The sequence below is a fragment of the Cervus canadensis genome, chromosome 2, assembly GCF_019320065.1.
Source record: "Cervus canadensis isolate Bull #8, Minnesota chromosome 2, ASM1932006v1, whole genome shotgun sequence".
NCBI classification, from domain to species: Eukaryota; Metazoa; Chordata; class Mammalia; order Artiodactyla; family Cervidae; genus Cervus; species Cervus canadensis.
Window position 1 is genome coordinate 63,451,500 of NC_057387.1, and position 16,561 is coordinate 63,468,060.

The following is a 16,561-nucleotide window of genomic DNA, read 5'->3' on the forward strand; positions in this document are numbered from 1 at the left end:
GACTATTGTGAGGGTATAATGAGAAAGTTCCTCTTTTATTGTAAAGCACAGTATCAAAGTGGTTAACACTCTCTGTTCTGCCACTTAATTAGCTGTGTAATGTTGAATAAAATAGTTCACTTTTCAAGCCTTAGTTTTCTCATCTGTAAAATGGGAGTTATATAATAGGACCTCCTTCCTTAGATTTTTGAGAGTTTTAAATGAGATAATGAATATAAAGTATAGGGTCTAGTATTAGACATAATAGATGTTAACAGTCATTATTATGTGTATCTGTTGATTAAGCACTGTGTGCTGGGAGTACTGTATATAAATTATTTCATTTAATCCTCAGGGTAATGCTGTGTATTAGGAGTGCTTTATTCCCATTTCACAGGTGAGCAATGAGTGTCAGGTTAATTGCTCTAGGTCACATAACTAGTTAAGCAGGATTCGAACCTAAAACTATCTCCCACCCCAATACCCAGTATATTCAGGTGCCTTTCAATATATGCTGTAGGTGCTTTTACACTGTATAGGCAAATCACCTTTGATTCAAGATTACAGGTTTTTCCACTCTGAGTTCTGGGTTTTCCAGTGTTTTCCAACATCTTTTATTTCAGTATTCCTAGGTTTCTTTAATTTGCTCAATAGATTAGAATTTTTACTACAGAAATAAACATGGTTAGTTGACATATAATTAAGAATAGTTAATGGTTTGTTTACAAGCCACTAGACTCCTTGAGTCTGGCTGATTTAGCTGTTAAAAAGTGGTTTTAGACTTTGCCTTTGGAAAGGGAAAAATACTCTTGATTTTATCCTCTGTAAGGAACTTACTTCAAGTTGACGTACAAAATTGTAATGACTTTACAGCCAAGGGAAAAAGGTCAAAAGACCCCAAAATGAAAAAGTACCTAGCCATAAATATTTCTGGATGAAGTCTTTTGATGTTGAGTCTGGGAAAATAGAAGTAGATATTATATTCAAGGGAAATTTGGAGAACTCTATTGAGGTTTTCTTCTTTTAATTTTTTCTTTTTTTCCTGATGCAGTCCATTTATTGAACTTGGAATACTAATAGAGGCCTTTAAAGTATCCTTAGGCAAAGTGCCTCCTACACAATGGCTTTTCACATTCATTCCATCACTGTAAAATGGGAGCTTTAAGACTTAACCAAGTTAACTCTCTCACTTGGTACTGTATTTGCTTAAAATGCATTTTTGAAAGAGTTTTTGTGAAAAGGTTTATGTATTTGGGAATCAAGATTTTCTACTCTTAATTCATCTTTGAAGTCGAGTTTGTAAATCATTGGGCAAATGTGAATTTTTATCAACAACTTTGAATATGTGTTCCATGTGGAGTTAAATATTGGTGTTTATGAAAGATAACTTGTATGTTTGTAGGATATAATAACACCATTGCTCAAATATTAATCCTTATGGCTTTATTGTTTTGTTGTATCTTAATATAATCTGTATAATTCTTTATACTTCTCTTTGACTAGACTTTTCAGCCTCAGTTCAGTTCAGTCACTCAGTTGTGTCTGACTCTTTGTGACCCCATGGACTGCAGCATGCCAGAACTCCTCAATTAAAATGGAATAAATAATAAACTAGTTATACTTTTAAAAAGAATATTCCGTGAAATAAACACTACTTGAATAAAATTGAAAGTTCATTCTTTTACTAATTTTGAAATTGTCAGCAGAGGACTGAATAATATATTTTGAGAAGTACAGAGTTAACTGAATTATCACATATAAATCCACATAGGACTCTGAAACTCATGGGGAAAATTGGGAAATTGTCTCCAGTGGTTGATGAGTCTGTAGCTTATAGAAAAATTGCTTCTAAACAGGTTTTTTAAAAACTCCATTTATCCCCTTGGATTAACTTTTAAAAATGTTTTTTCTTTATTCAACACTGTTTTGATCCACTAATATGAAATAGAACTGAATAATATTTAGAAATGACAGCCTGGAAATTCCCTGGTGGTCCAGTGGGTTAGGACACCCTGCTTTCACAGCAGAGGGGCTTGGATCTATTCCTGGTTGGGGCCCTGTGTGTCCCACCTCAAGGCAAAAAAAAACCCGAAATGATAGCCTGATAATTTTGTCTTCTTTAATTACAACCTCAGTGGTTCCAAGTTATTGTATTTAATTAACAAAAAGTTAAAAATATTGTTACAGAGTAGTTCAGTATAATTTTCAATATTTTGGAATCAGTGTGGGGTTGCCAGCTTTTAATTTTGTTTAAAAAAAATTAGACTCTTTACAGGTACTCCCTTTCATACCAGTAAAGAGGGGTGACATAGATTCAGAATAAAGGAATTCTTTAAATTGAGTAAATCTAACTTTATGGAAAATGAAGTATATTTTCTGACTTTTTTCTCACTTTACTGAAGAGCAGTTTTTTGGCAACCCACTCCAGTACTCTTGCCTGGAAAATCCCATGGATGGAGGAGCCTGGTAGGCTGCAGTCCATGGGGTCGATAGGAGTCAGACACGACTGAGTGACTTCACTTTCACTTTTCACTTTCATACATTGGAGGGGGAAATGACAACCCACTCCAGTGTTCTTGACTGGAGAATCCCAGGGACGGGGGAGCCTGGTGGGCTGCCGTCTATGGGGTCGCACAGAGTTGGACACGACTGAAGCGACTTAGCAGCAGCTTATGGAAAGAAAGGCACAGTCACTTGAGGCAAAGGGAATAGTTTTATTTATTTATTAAATACTATTTATTTATCACTTTTATTATTTGTTTGACTGTACTAGGTCTTAGTTGTGCACATGGGATCTTCTATCTTCATTGCGGCATGCAAACTCTTTATAGCATGTAGGATCTAGTTTCCTGACCAGTAATTGAACCTGGATCCCCTGCAGAGTCTTAGCCACTGGACCACCAGGGAAATTCCTATAAAATTTAGAAATAATAATATTTATCCCTTTAAAGTGTATAATTCAGTAATTTTTAGAATATTCACAAAATTGTGTAACCGTCATCTGCAGAACACTTTTATCTCTCTAAAAAGAAACCCTACACCCATTAGCAATTGCTTTCTACTGTCTCTTCCTTTCCTCTAGTCTCTACAGCTGCTAATCTCCTTTTTGTAGATTTTGCCTATGAATTTACCTGTTCTGAACATTTCATGTAAATAGAATTATACAATATGTGACCTTTGGTGATTGCCTTCTTTCATGTATCAGGTTTTTAAGTTTCATCCATGTTGTAACTTGTACCAATACTGCATTCATTTTTGTGGTTGTATAAATATTCCATTGTATACCACATTTTATACATCCATTCAGCAGTTTATGAACATTTGAGTTGTTTTCACTTTCTGCCTATTATGAATAACAATGCTGTGAAAATTCAGTTTTTATGTGAAAATGTTTTCTTTTTCCTGGGTATGTATCTAGGAGTGAAATTCCTGCCTCATGGTAATTTTATGTTTAACTTATTGAGGAACTGCTAGACTTTTCCAAAGCTGCAACGGTTTGTATTTACACCAGCATGTATGAGGGTACTAATTTCTGCATATCCTGTCAATATTGGCTTTTCATTTTTTGTCATACTAGTCATAGTGGGTATTAAGCAATATCTCACTGTGGTTTTGATTTATAGTTCCCTGATGACCAACAATGTTGAGCATCTTTTCATATGCTTACTGGCTATTTATACTTCTTTTTTTGCAGAAATATGTTTTCAAGTCTATTAGTCACTTTTTAGATCGCTTATGTTTTTACTGAGTTGTAAAGGTTCTTTGTAGATGAGTGATTTGTAAATATTTTCTCTCATTCTGTGGGTTGTCTCGTTATCTTGATAGAGTTCTTAGAAACACAAAAGGCACAAAAAGCTTAAATTTTTGTGATTACAATTTATCTGTATTTTGTGATTGCTTGTTTTCAATTTTTAAATTGTGGTAAAACATATCTTAAAATTGACTATTTAAAAACTGAAGTATAGTTGATTTACATAATTGTATTAGTTTCAGGTATATAGCATAGTGATTCAGTATTTTTGCAGATTATATTTTATTGTAGGTTATTACAAGATAAAGAAGATATTTTTGGTGTTATATAGTAGATCCTTATTGCTTATATATTTTATATATAGTAGTTTGTTATCCATTAATCCCATACCCTTAATTTATTTCTCCCCCTTTTTGTCTCTCTTTTGGTACCTGCAAGTTTGTTTTGTATATCTCTGAGTCTGTTTTGCATATACATTCATTTATATTGTTTCTTAGAATTAAGTGATACATACAAGTGATACAGTATATGTCTTTCTGACTTATTTCACTAAGCATAATGTTCTCCTAGTCTATCCATGTGCTGCGAATGGCAGTATTTCATTCTTTTTATTGCTGAGTAATATTCCTGTGTGTAGGTGTTTTCTTAGTCCAGTCATTTGTTGATGGGCACTTGTATTGCTTCCATGTCTTGGCTATTATAAATAGTGCTGCTGTGAGCATTGGGTTGCATGTGTCTTTAATTCAAAAAGTGTTTTTGGTTTTTTTCCATACATAAAAGTGTGGAGTCTTAACTGGACCAACAGGAATTTCCCTGGTAGTTCTATTTTTTAGTTTTTAAAGGAGCGCACTATACTGTTTTCCATAGTAGGTGCTCCAGATTACACCAATTTCCCATCAACAGTGTACAAGGGTTCCCTTTTCTCCACACTCACAACATTTGTTATTTGTATTTTTATTTTTTAAAATTTGTTTATTTATTTTTGGCTGTGCTGGGTCTTCATTGCTGTGATGGCTTTTCTCTAGTTGAAGTGCGCAGGCTTCTACTGTGGTGGCTTCTCTTGCTGTGGAGCGTGGACTCTAGGGTGTGCGGGCTTTGGTAATTGTGGCATGTGGGATCAGTAGTTGTGACTTCTGGGCTCTAGAGCACAGGCTCAGTAGTTGTGGTGCATGGACTTTGTTGCTCTGCAGCGTGTGGGATCTTCCTGGATAAGAAATTGAACCCATGTCTCCTGCATTAGCAAGTGAGTTCTTTTTTTTTTTTTTTTTAAATTTATGTATTTTAATTGGAGGCTAATTACTTTACAATATTGCAGTGGTTTTTGCCATACAGCAAGCAAATTCTTTACCACTGAGTCACCAGGGAAGCCCTGTATTCTCTTTGATGATAGACATTCTGATCAGTGTAAGGTGATACCTCATTGTGCTTTTGATTTGCATTTCTCTAATAACTGTGGAAAATTCTTCAAGAGATGGACATACCAGACCACCTGACCTGCCTCTTGAGAAACCTGTATGCAGGTCATGAAGCTACAGTTAGAAATGGACATGGAACAACAGACTGGTTCCAAATTGGAAAAGGAGTACGTCAAGGCTGTGTGTTGTCACCCTGCTTATGTAACTTATATGCAGAGTACATCATGAGAAACGCTGGGTTGGAGGAAGCACAAGCTGGAATTAAGACTGCCGGGAGAAATATCAATAACCTCAGATATGCAGATGACACCACCCTTACCTTCTGGCAGAAAGTGAAGAGGAACTAAAAAGCCTCTTGATGAAAGTGAAAGAGGAGAGTGGAAAAGTTGGCCTAAAGCTCAACATTCAGAAAACTAAGATCATGGCATCTGGTCCCATCACTTCATGGGAAATAGATGGGGAAACAGTGGAAACAGTGTCAGACTTTATTTTTTGGGGCTCCAAAATCACTGCAGATGGTGATTGCAGCCATGAAATTAAAAGACGCTTACTCCTTGGAAGGAAAGTTATGACCAACCTAGGCAGCATGTTAAAAATCGGAGACATTACTTTGCCAACAAAGGTCTGTCTGGTCAAGGCTATGGTTTTTCCAGTGGTCATGTATGGATGTGAGAGTTTGCTTTTGAACTGTGGTGTTGGAGAAGACTCTTGAGAGTCCCTTGGACAGCAAGGAGATCCAACCAGTCCATCCTAAAGGAGATCAGTCCTGAGTGTTCATTGGAAGGACTGATGCTGAAGCTGAAACTCCAATGCCTTGTCCACCTCATGCGAAGAGTTGACTCATTGAAAAGACCCTGATGCAGAGAGGGATTGGGGGCAGGAGGAGAAGGGGACGACAGAGGATGAGATGGCTGGATGCCATCACCGACTCGATGGACATGAGTTTGAGTAAACTCCGGGAGTTTGTGATGGACAGGGAGGCCTGGCGTGCTGTGATTCATGGGGTTGCAAAGAGTCGGACACGACTGAACTGAACTGAATAATTAGTGATGTTGAGCATTTTTTCATGTGCGTGTTAGCTGGCTGTTTGTCTTTGGAAGGATGTCTATTCAAGTCTTCTGCCCCCTGTTTTGGTTGGATTATTTTTGATTTTGAGTTATTTGAGCAGTTTGGGTATTAACCATTTGTCAGCCATATCGCTTGGAAATATTTTCTCTCATTCATAGGTTGTCTTTCATTAAACTGACGTTTCCTTTGCTGTGCAAAAGCTTTTGAATTTAATTAAGTCGTATTTGTTTATTTTTGCTTTTATTTCTTTTGCCTTAGGAAATTGATCCCAGAAAATATCACTATGATTTGTGTCAAAAAGTGTCCCACCTATGTTCTTTTCTGGAAGTTGTATGGTTTCGTGTCTTACATTTAGGTCTTTAAACCATTTTTGAGTTTATTTTTGTGTGAGAAGTGAGAGAATGTTCTTATCTCATTGTGGCTGTCCAGGTTCCTCTGCACAACATGTTGAAGAGGCTGTCTTTTCTCCATTATATATCCTTGTTTCCTTTGTCATGGACTAATTGACTGTGTGAGCATGTGTTTATTTCTGGGCTCTTTATTCTGTTCCATTATTCTGTGTGTCTGTTTTTGCACCAGTACTATGCTATTTTGATTATTGTAGGTTTGGAGTATAGTTTGAAGTCTGGAAGAGTTATGTACCTCTAGCATTGTTCTTTTTTCTGAGATTGCTTTGGCAGTTTGGGGCCTTTTTTGATTCTATATAAATTTTAGATTATTTTTTCTAGTTCTGTGAAAAATATCCTTGGTGTTTTGATAGGGATGGATTAAATCTGTTGGTTACTTTGAGTAGTATGGCCATTTTAATAATTAATGTTGATTTTTTCCCAATCCAAGAGCAGTGAACATCTTCCCATTTTTTTGAATAATCTTCATTTTCTGTCATCATTGTTCTGTAGTTTTCAGAATATAGGTCTTTTACTGCCTTGGTTCAGTTTATTCCTAGGTATTTTATTTTTTAATGCAGTTTTAAGTGGGGCTGTATTTTTACTTTCTCTTGCTGATATTTCATTGTTAATGTATAGAAGTGCAACAGATTTTTACTTACTAATCTTGTATTCTGTAAACTTGTTGAATTTATGTATTAGTTCTAATAGTTTTGGGGTGGAGACTTTAGGGTTCTTTACATACATTATCATGTCATCTACAAATAGTGCCAGTTTTACTTTTTTGTTTTCAATTTGTTATCTTTTATTTATTTTTTCTTTTTTGATTGTTGTGACTGAGACTTATACTATGTTAAATAGAAATAGTGACAGTGGGCACTCTTGTAAAATTGATCATTTTTAAAGTGCACAGTTTTTAGTGGCATTAAGTATATCACATTGTTGGGCAGTCATCACTACCATCCATCTGTAAGTGTCTTTAATTTTGTATAGCTGTAACTCTATCCATTAAACAGTAACTTGCCATTACCTTCTCTTAGTTCTTGGAAGCCACCAATCTATTTTGTATCTGTATGAATTTGACTTATACTTTAGGTACCACACATAAATGGAATCATGTAGTATTTGTCCTTGGATGTTTGTGCTTTTTAGGGTCATATGTAAGAAACCATTGTCTAATCCAAGGTAACAAGGATTTATGCTTAATTTTCTTCTAAAAGTATTATACTTTTAACTCGTACACATTTGTCTTTGATTAATTTTTAGTTAATTTTTGAAGAGAATGCAAAGTAGGTGTCCAGCTTTCCATTGCATGTAGATATTCTGTTGTTTTAACACCATTTTGGGGGGAAGGGTTGTAATTTTTTTCCCATTGATTTGTCTTGGTACCCTTGTTTGAATAATTATCTGTTAAATATGGAATCTACAGTTACATCACTTCATTGTTTTTTAATATTAGAAATTTATATAGTTTTTTCCTAATTAGTCTGACAAGAGACTCACTATTTTTATTGATTTTTATTTTTCTGTTTTCAGTTTCATTGATTTCTGTTTTTTATTTTTTCCTTTCTTTTTAATATGGCTATATTATTATTGTTATTTCTAGTTTCTTAAGGTGGGTGCTGTCATTGAGTTGAGTTACTTTTTTCCCAGTATGTTTTCTGCTGTAAATTTTCCTTTTAAGTGTTAACTTTTGTTGCATCTCATAGATCCTAATTGTGTTGTTTTCATTTTCATTTAGTTATACTATTTTCTAATTTCTCCCTTCTTTTCTCTTTTTTCTTTGACTCATGGGGTATTTAGAAACATGCTATTATTTTTAGATATTTGGGGATTTTGAGACAATTCTTTTAATGTTGATTTCTGACTTAATTCTATCATGGTCACAATTTATATTACTTGAATCTTTAAAAATTTATTGTTATTCTTTCCAAGAAACTTTTTCCAAATAACTAAACTGTTTTTAGGCCATTTACTATGTACATACATACATACATACATATATATGTATGTATGCATAGTTGTTTAAATATATTACCTTGTTGCTGTTAAAATTTTTTCATATATATATTTTTTTGTTCTCTTTTCTTTCTATCCTGCCTTCTTTTGAACTTAGTATTTTTTTTTCTTTTTTATGTTTTCTTTTATTTCTTTTGTTGGCTTATTAAATGTCAGTTTTAAACAGTGATTCCTTTTAGGGTTTAACTTATTACAGGGTGTCATGAAATTATACCGCTTCACATGTAGTGTTAAGAACCTTACATCATTGTATTTCCCTCTTCCTGTTTGTTGTGCTATTATCTTTCACTTCTATGTATGTTATAAGCTTCACAGTATATTAGTGTTGTTTTTGTTTTAAATAGTTTTCTTTTAAAGAGATATCACAACTAAGGGGAAAAAGTCTTTTATATTTACCCTGATTTTCCGTTCCTGGTGCTTTTCATTTGTTTGGCTAGATCCAGAGTTCCCACCAGTATGGTTTTTCTTCTGTCTGAAGAATTTCTTTTTAACATTTCTTATAGTCTATTTCTGTTGGTGATGACATCTTTCAGCATTTATAGTTAGAAGTCATCTTTATTTCACTAGTAGACAGTTTCTTTCAATACAAAGATAAACCTCACTGTCTTGTGTCATTTCCAGTGACTAGTCTGCTTTCAATCTTATTGTCATTTTTCTCTGTTCTCCTTTTTTTTAAAAAAAAAAAGTTATTTATTTTTAGTTGTGCTGCGTCTTTCTTGATGTGCTCAGGTGTTTTCTCTAGTTGTGGTGAGTGGGTGCTACTCTTCATAGCGGTGGCTTCTCTTGTGGGCTCTAGGCCCTCCAGCTTCAGTAATTGTGGCTGGCAGGCTCTGGAGCATGTGGCACGGGCTTAGTTGCCCAGCGGCACATGGGGTCTCCCTGGAGCAGGGGTTGAACCTGCGTTGCCTGCATTGCAGGCAGATTCGTAACCACTGGACTGACCATCTGGGAAGACCCCAATTATATTATTGCTTATTACTACTTTTGTGCTTTGGTGGTAATTTATATCTATTGTATCATTATTGTAGAAATACTGTGTAATGTTTGATGTTCTACTATGTATCTCTTCTCATCTTTGTACTCAGTGATATTGCTCGATAACTTGAAATTAGCCATGGGTAGGAATATTCACACTGGAGTCACTGGTAACCCTGTGAACCAGGAACTATAAACCATTAACTGTCCTTAGTTGTTGCACATTTCCTAGTATTCCCCTGGCTGTGGGTAGGAGTGATTTTCCAGGCCTTGGATATACTGCATATACTGATGAGTACTCAGCTCAAGACTTGAGGAGGATCTCTGTAGATCTTCTAGGTCTTACTTGTTTTTTTTTTTGATGCTCCCTCCTCTTTGGTACAAGTGTTCTGGAAACCTTAGCTACCTGGGTCTCCCCAGACTGCATTCTTCGTCTTAACACCGGGAGACTGGTTTCCCTGAGATCACCCTCCTCGCTCTGTAGTCTGGAAACTCCAATCAGGAAGCTGGGGCTATTAAAGGCTTTGCTTTATTTGTTTCTTGTCTTTCATTGATCACTGTTCTGTGTTGTCTGGTTTCAAGTGTCTGAAAAACATTTTTGTACAGTTTGCCCAAATTTTCAGTTGTTTTAAATAGGAATGTACCTCTCATCTCTGTTACTCTGCCTTGGCCAGAAGTGGAAGTCCCTTGAAAGAGTTTTAGACAAGAGAGTGACAGAAATGTGTACCTTAGACTTCTCTGTAGACCGTGAATTTGTAAGGAGCAAGACTTAAAGCAACCAATTACAAGTCAGGTGGATTAGTTGAAGTAAGAAATGATGAAGGCCTAATATTGGTCATGCCCTTCATGACACTTAACTTCAGTTCAGTTGCTCAGTCGTGTCCGACTCTTTGTGACCCCATGAACCGCAGCATGCCAGGCCTCCCTGTTCATCACTAACTCCTGGAGTTGACCCAAACCCATGTCCATTGAGTTGGTGATGCCATCCAGCCATCTCATCCTCTGTCGTCCCCTCCTCCTCCCTCCCCCAATCCCTCCCAGCATCAGGGTCTTTTCAAATGAGTCAGCTCTTCACATCAGGTGGCCAAAGTATTGGAGTTTCAGCTTCAGCATCAGTCCTTCCAATGAACACCCAGGACTGATCTCCTTTAGGATGGACTGGTTGGATCTCCTTGCAGTCCAACGGACTCTCAAGAGTCTTCTCCAACATCACAGTTCAAAAGCATCAATTTTTCAGCGCTCAGCTTTTTTCATAGTCCAACTCTCACATCCGTATATGACTACTGGAAAAACCATAGCCTTGACTAGACGGACCTTTGTTGACAAAGTAATGTCTCTGCTTTTTAATATGCTGTCTAGGTTGGTCATAACTTCATGACACTAGAGGTGGGGAAATTTGAAATTTATTGAAATTAGATTTGAGAAATGTACAAGGGGAATAATCTGCTTTAGGTTTTGTAGAAGTGTGGGTCATGAGCTGTTTACGTCTCAGTCACCTACAGTGAGTGTGATAAAAATGAGGATTCTGTGCCCTGCCCCAACTTCACTGAATCTGAAGTTCTAAGGATGAGGCTTAGAAATTTGCATTAAATCCCTAGGGTAATGCTTTACAAGCATTAAAATTTCTTCAGAAGAAAGTGATGGAATTTTTTCAAAGTTTGAGCCTCATCTTTGGGGGAACCCCTGCACTGGAATGACCTAAAGTAGTTAATTAAAAATATTTATGCTTGCCATCGGAGAAGGCAGTGGCACCCCACTCCAGTACTCTTGCCTGGAAAATCCCATGGATGGAGGAGCCTGGTAGGCTGCAGTCCGTGGGGTCGCGAAGAGTCGGACATGACTGAGCAACTTCACTTTCACTTTTCACTTTTATGTATTAGAGAAGGAAATGGCAACCAACTCCAGTGTTCTTGCCTGGAGAATCCCAGGGATGGGGTTGCACAGAGTTGGACATGACTGAAGTGACTTAGCAGCATGCTTGCCATGTCCAGAACTGCTGAATCTAAAGTTTGGAAAACAGTATAAAAAATTTCAAAAACCAACATTCTACAGTACTTTGCAGGCATAAACTTACTGAACTTCACAGTAGCCCTGAAATGTAGTGGGCAGGTGTTATGTCTCCTGTTTTATGGATGAAATGCAGAAGGGCAGTGTGGTTTTCTCATGATCAAACAGTTTACGATTGTTGGTAGGTAGAGAATCATGTTTGTGTCTCCTTCCACCAAATCTGATGCTCTTTATACTTCCTTTATGTTGCCTGTGAAATATGCTTATCTCTAAAACCTGTAGGAGGCATCCAACACATTGAACCTCTGGTTCTAAACAACTGAGGGAGCCTGGTTGTTGTGATCTTCCTGATTATACTTTGTACCAAGTGAAAATTCGGTTCAACTCTGTAGCAAGTAATGATGATACACTTAATTGTTTAGGAAAAGTATTTATGTCGACCATTATCTTCATGCTTTTTACAACCAGCTTTGACTGTCTCTCTCTGTTTTCTTTTAAAATAATTTAAAGTGTAGTGTGTGTGTTTAGTATTTTCGATTATAACTGAAGAAAAGTGAAAAGTGAAGTGAAGTCGCTCTGTCGTGTCCGACTCTTCGAGAACCCATGGACTGTAGCCTACCAGGCTCCTCCGTCCATGGGACTCTGCAGGCAAGAGTACTGGAGTGGGGGTGCCATTGCCTTCTCCAATAACTGAAGAACTGGATGCCAAATATGAGTTTGTGTTGTAACCTTTGTTCTGAGTTTTTTCCCGAAGGTCTTAGAAAAGTAAAAAAAAAAAAAAAAATTATTGTTTTATAATTTAGATTGCATTTAGCCTAGATGTCACAGTTTTACTTTTATAGTAAGTGTGTGACATATAACTTTGCTATGTCAATGGAACTGATACATTTTCTAGTGAGTTTTTTTTGTAGTCTTTTGAAGTGATTTCACATGTGCTGTGAATCTGAGACACTGTAATCTGTTTAACACAGTAGTACTAGTGTTAGACTGCAAATAGTAGGAAAAGTAATTCTTTTCAGTCAGGATTGGTTTTTGGATTTGGTTTTGGAATTCTTGAATAGTCAATGAATTTTGTTAGTACGTGAACACAAGCAAAGCTCTGTGGAAAGGCATAAATAAGCCCTTAGGAATTGGATTTAAATGGTTTGTTTTCTATTTTGTATGCTTTTAAAAGGACAGAATAGCTAACCTTTTTAAACTTCTGGAGCAAGTTGCTATACTTAAATAATTTAAAATTATGGTAGCTTGTTGCAATTCTTAATAGTTTACCTGCTCCGAAAGCATATAGTTTTGTGCAGAATCTTAAATTCGAAATGCACAATGAATGAAATGAAGACTGCTGGGTAGTGTAGGGAATGTAAGAAGAGTTTTGACTAGTTTAATTCATTGTTACAAGAGCATTTATATCATTTATATCAACTTTTAAATTTAGGAATACTTAGATGTGTATTAATTTTTTGTGTGACTTTACCTAATGTGTTTTTTAACATTGGAAAACAAATGAGGAAATTCCCTGGTGGTCCAGTGGTGAGGACTCTGCGCTTTCACTGCAGGGGACCTCTGGTTGATCCCTGGTTGGGGAACAAGGATCCCACAAGCCATCTGTGCAGTTAAAAAAACCAAACAAAACACAAATGGAATAGAAATGAAGTGTTTGAGGATAGATATTAGCATTTCTTAATCACTATCTACTCTATTATTCTGTTTCTCCAATTAAAAAAGTTGAGATATAATTGACATTGTGTATTTTATTTTATAATTTTCTACTGTATTTTAGTGAACATCTCCAGTAACAAATTTTATACACAAAACAGGCCATCTGCATTTTCTGTGTAGATTTTTACTTTTTATTATATAGGAATTTGGAATGGTAAACTATGCTGAATCATTTTAGAATGCCACTGTTAAATTCTGAGAAATATATGACAGTTTTAAGCTTATTTTTTCACTAGTAAATGGGCAGAAATGACTTAAAGTTTTATGTAATGCTTTTCATTATCATTGTAAGCACTTTGATATGTTTCTCATGTGTAACCTATAACCAAGGATATATTTTTAAGAAGCTTACATGTAAAGAACATTTGCATAGCTATATCTTGATTTATTTCTTCACTTATTCTGTCACATTTATTTCCTACTTATAGTCAAAATAACAGGAACAGGCGGGAGGGGGGATCGGGATGGGGAACACATGTAAATCCGTGGCTGATTCATGTCAATGTATGGCAAAAACCACTACAATATTGTAAAGTAATTAGCCTCCAACTAATAAAAATAAATGGGGGGAAAAAAAGTAAAAAAATAAAATAAAATAACAGGAACAAATTAGTCACAGAGGAATAATCTAACCAGTACAAAAATATTAGCTTAAAAGAAAACAAATGTTTTAAAGTCATGTTTAGGGAAAGTCATGATATTTTTTACTGCATTCTTAAGCTTTCTAGATTTATTCCCTAATATTATTGTAAAACACAAAAAAGTACTTTTCTATTAATATCTGAGAAATTACAGACTTGTGGCAAGTGAGGCATATTTATATTGGTAGTCAGAGAAGGAATCTTAAGTTCTAAAACTGATACAAATTTTAGTGTAGAATGAAATTTTGAAATATTTTATGTGGGCACTGTGAGAAGCATTTATAAGAGAATTAAGAAATCCTTTTGGTCTGTTAAAGTAACATTTTATAGTGAAATAAAAAGAATTATTTGTGAAATTTATTTAAAAATACAGTGTGCTGTGTGTTTAGAAAATACTGTCAGTTTTACGCACAAATTTGCAAATAATAACACACCCATAGTGACTATATTGTGGTTTTCCTTCACAGATATCAAGTTGTGCTAGTTCAACCATATAAATAATTAATACCTGAAGTCTCAATGTAAGATGGACATTAACAGTGATGACAGATAAATGCAGACGCTTGGAAATCAAACACTAGGTGAAACACTTTAAAGAAAGGTAAGAAAAAAATATAATCTTAAGGCCAAGTGTGCTTTAGTTAGTACGAGTAATTGACTGAAGTAATTTCTTTTTCAGTGTATTAGGTTTTTCAGAAGCCTAATCTGCCTAACCATCTGCATGACCCTGTTTATCTTAATACTGGTAGGACTCAGCTGTAAGTATCAGTTCTGTGAAAATAACAGTTGCAGATCTTGCCTGGCAAACATCATAATGGATGATGTTTCTACAGCAGTCCCTATCCAAATAGGATAGTAACCTGACTGGTTGGAACTGGAAAGAGTACTGAAATGGGCGTGCTAGGGAATACTCAGAGACACATCCTAAATGGTGGATCTTCTTTGGTTCTGTTGATTGCTACCATCACCACACACCATACAGTGCAGTGCGTTACCATGTCTGTGAAAGGATTTCAGGGTTGAGTACAAAGGAGTTGGCAGCTGGAATGTGTTACAAGAAGAGTGAAGTTTCAAGTTAAGGGTTACTTTTTTACAGGCCCATTTTTCACTGTGTACCCTCCTCATGTTAATTTAGAACATTCTTTAATGTAGTATTAAATAATTTTATTTAGACTATTTTCCTGCTTTGTGCTTTTCAAGAATTTGCAAGGCATATCTGGGAGAGGTTGCATCTAGCGATATTAAATATTAGCCTTATTCCAGTCTTATTGACTGAAACTGTGCTCTTATTTATTTTTGCTATCTGTTGATAGTTTACAAAGCTTGATAATTGCATCAGTTTTTTATTTTTAAAACTTAAAAATTTTTTTGTGTTTTCAATTGCAATCCTTTAGCAAAAATACTGTCACTTTTAGAATATCTAGTTTTATGTTTACAATAAAGTGACAGTTTCCATCATAAATATTGCCAGTCTTTTTCCTGGTGTTCCTCCTTATTTTCAAATGGGCACTCATAATAACCCATTTAGCCAGCTCCTCTGAAAAGGATATCGTAATACATTATTATAAAGTAAAACTATAATTAATCAGACTGTCCAAGAAATGCATTGTAGTTAGGCTAATTAAAATATCTGGTCTACTGGGTACCAGAGCCAGAAAATCCTTATTGTTTTTGTTGAAAATCCATATGCTAAAAATAATAGAAATTTCCCCTTATAAAAAATTTCCCTTTGTAAAGTCCTGTTACACTTCATCACAATTATCATGTATATATAGACGATTTGGTTGATTCTTTGTTGTACATAACCTAAATTATTTTTGTTGTTCAGTCCTCAGTTTTAAATACTTGAAAGCCAATCTTTGGGAAGGTCTCTAGAATAAGAGTAAGAGATTATAAATTCTGTATGAGAAATCTTATAAAGGGCAGTCTTTGGGCCATCTTAGGACAATATTGCCTTAGACTCTAAAAAAGAACTGAGTCACATTTTGACTCAAAATAATATTGAGTTGTAAAGATTTAGTATATTTCAAACTCTTTTTGGTTTGTTTTTATTAGTTTCTAAAAATCCTTTTCCAGTTTCTTGATATCTCTGAGGCTACAAAGTTAATGAGAATTACCAAAGTGTTATAAAATCTGTTAGCATAAGTTAATTTGCTTCTTTAATTCTTTTTTTTTATTATTTTATTTTAAAGAAAGGAATTTAGGAAGTTCTAGTATTCTCCATGGCTGAAGCTGAGAGTCTGAAACCCTGATGCTTAAGCTCTATTCTAGATCATAGCTTCAACTCCTTCAGGATATAAGGAAAAGAGATAATATTTCCACAATGATAGATCTTTGGTTGTACAGGTAAGTTATTTAGTTTTGCAGTAGTGAAGACAACTATAGTTTGTTTATTTGCTTGTATTTAAGGAGAGGAGACTTGTTATTTTTATGTACTTCCTTTGGTGCGTGGAAAATTGTGCAGTCTGGGTAGCTATTCATAGGAATGTGGAGCTATAGGGAATTGGGTAGGAATGAAATATTTTCCCAACAAGGGATACATGAAATGACTCAAAGTACATAAGAATCTCTAAAGCATTATACCTTTCAGTACTTGAGGTATTG

General features: G+C 35.3%; 1 protein-coding gene across 4 annotated transcripts in view; it reads left to right on the top strand.

Moving 5' to 3' along the window:
* Positions 1 to 16,561, top strand: part of ZZZ3 (zinc finger ZZ-type containing 3) — a 118,268-nt gene that overhangs the window by 31,690 nt on the left and 70,017 nt on the right. For 3 of the 4 annotated variants that reach the window (XM_043460927.1, XM_043460925.1, XM_043460928.1), the window contains exons 2-4: positions 14,425 to 14,558; positions 14,637 to 14,715; positions 16,150 to 16,303. Coding sequence is in view for 1 of the 4 variants with exons in the window: in XM_043460928.1 (XP_043316863.1) it covers positions 16,281 to 16,303 (23 nt within the window). In the remaining 3 variants the exon portion in view is untranslated. The remainder of the gene's footprint in view (positions 1 to 14,424; positions 14,559 to 14,636; positions 14,716 to 16,149; positions 16,304 to 16,561) is intronic. The other variant, XM_043460926.1, reaches the window with a different exon arrangement.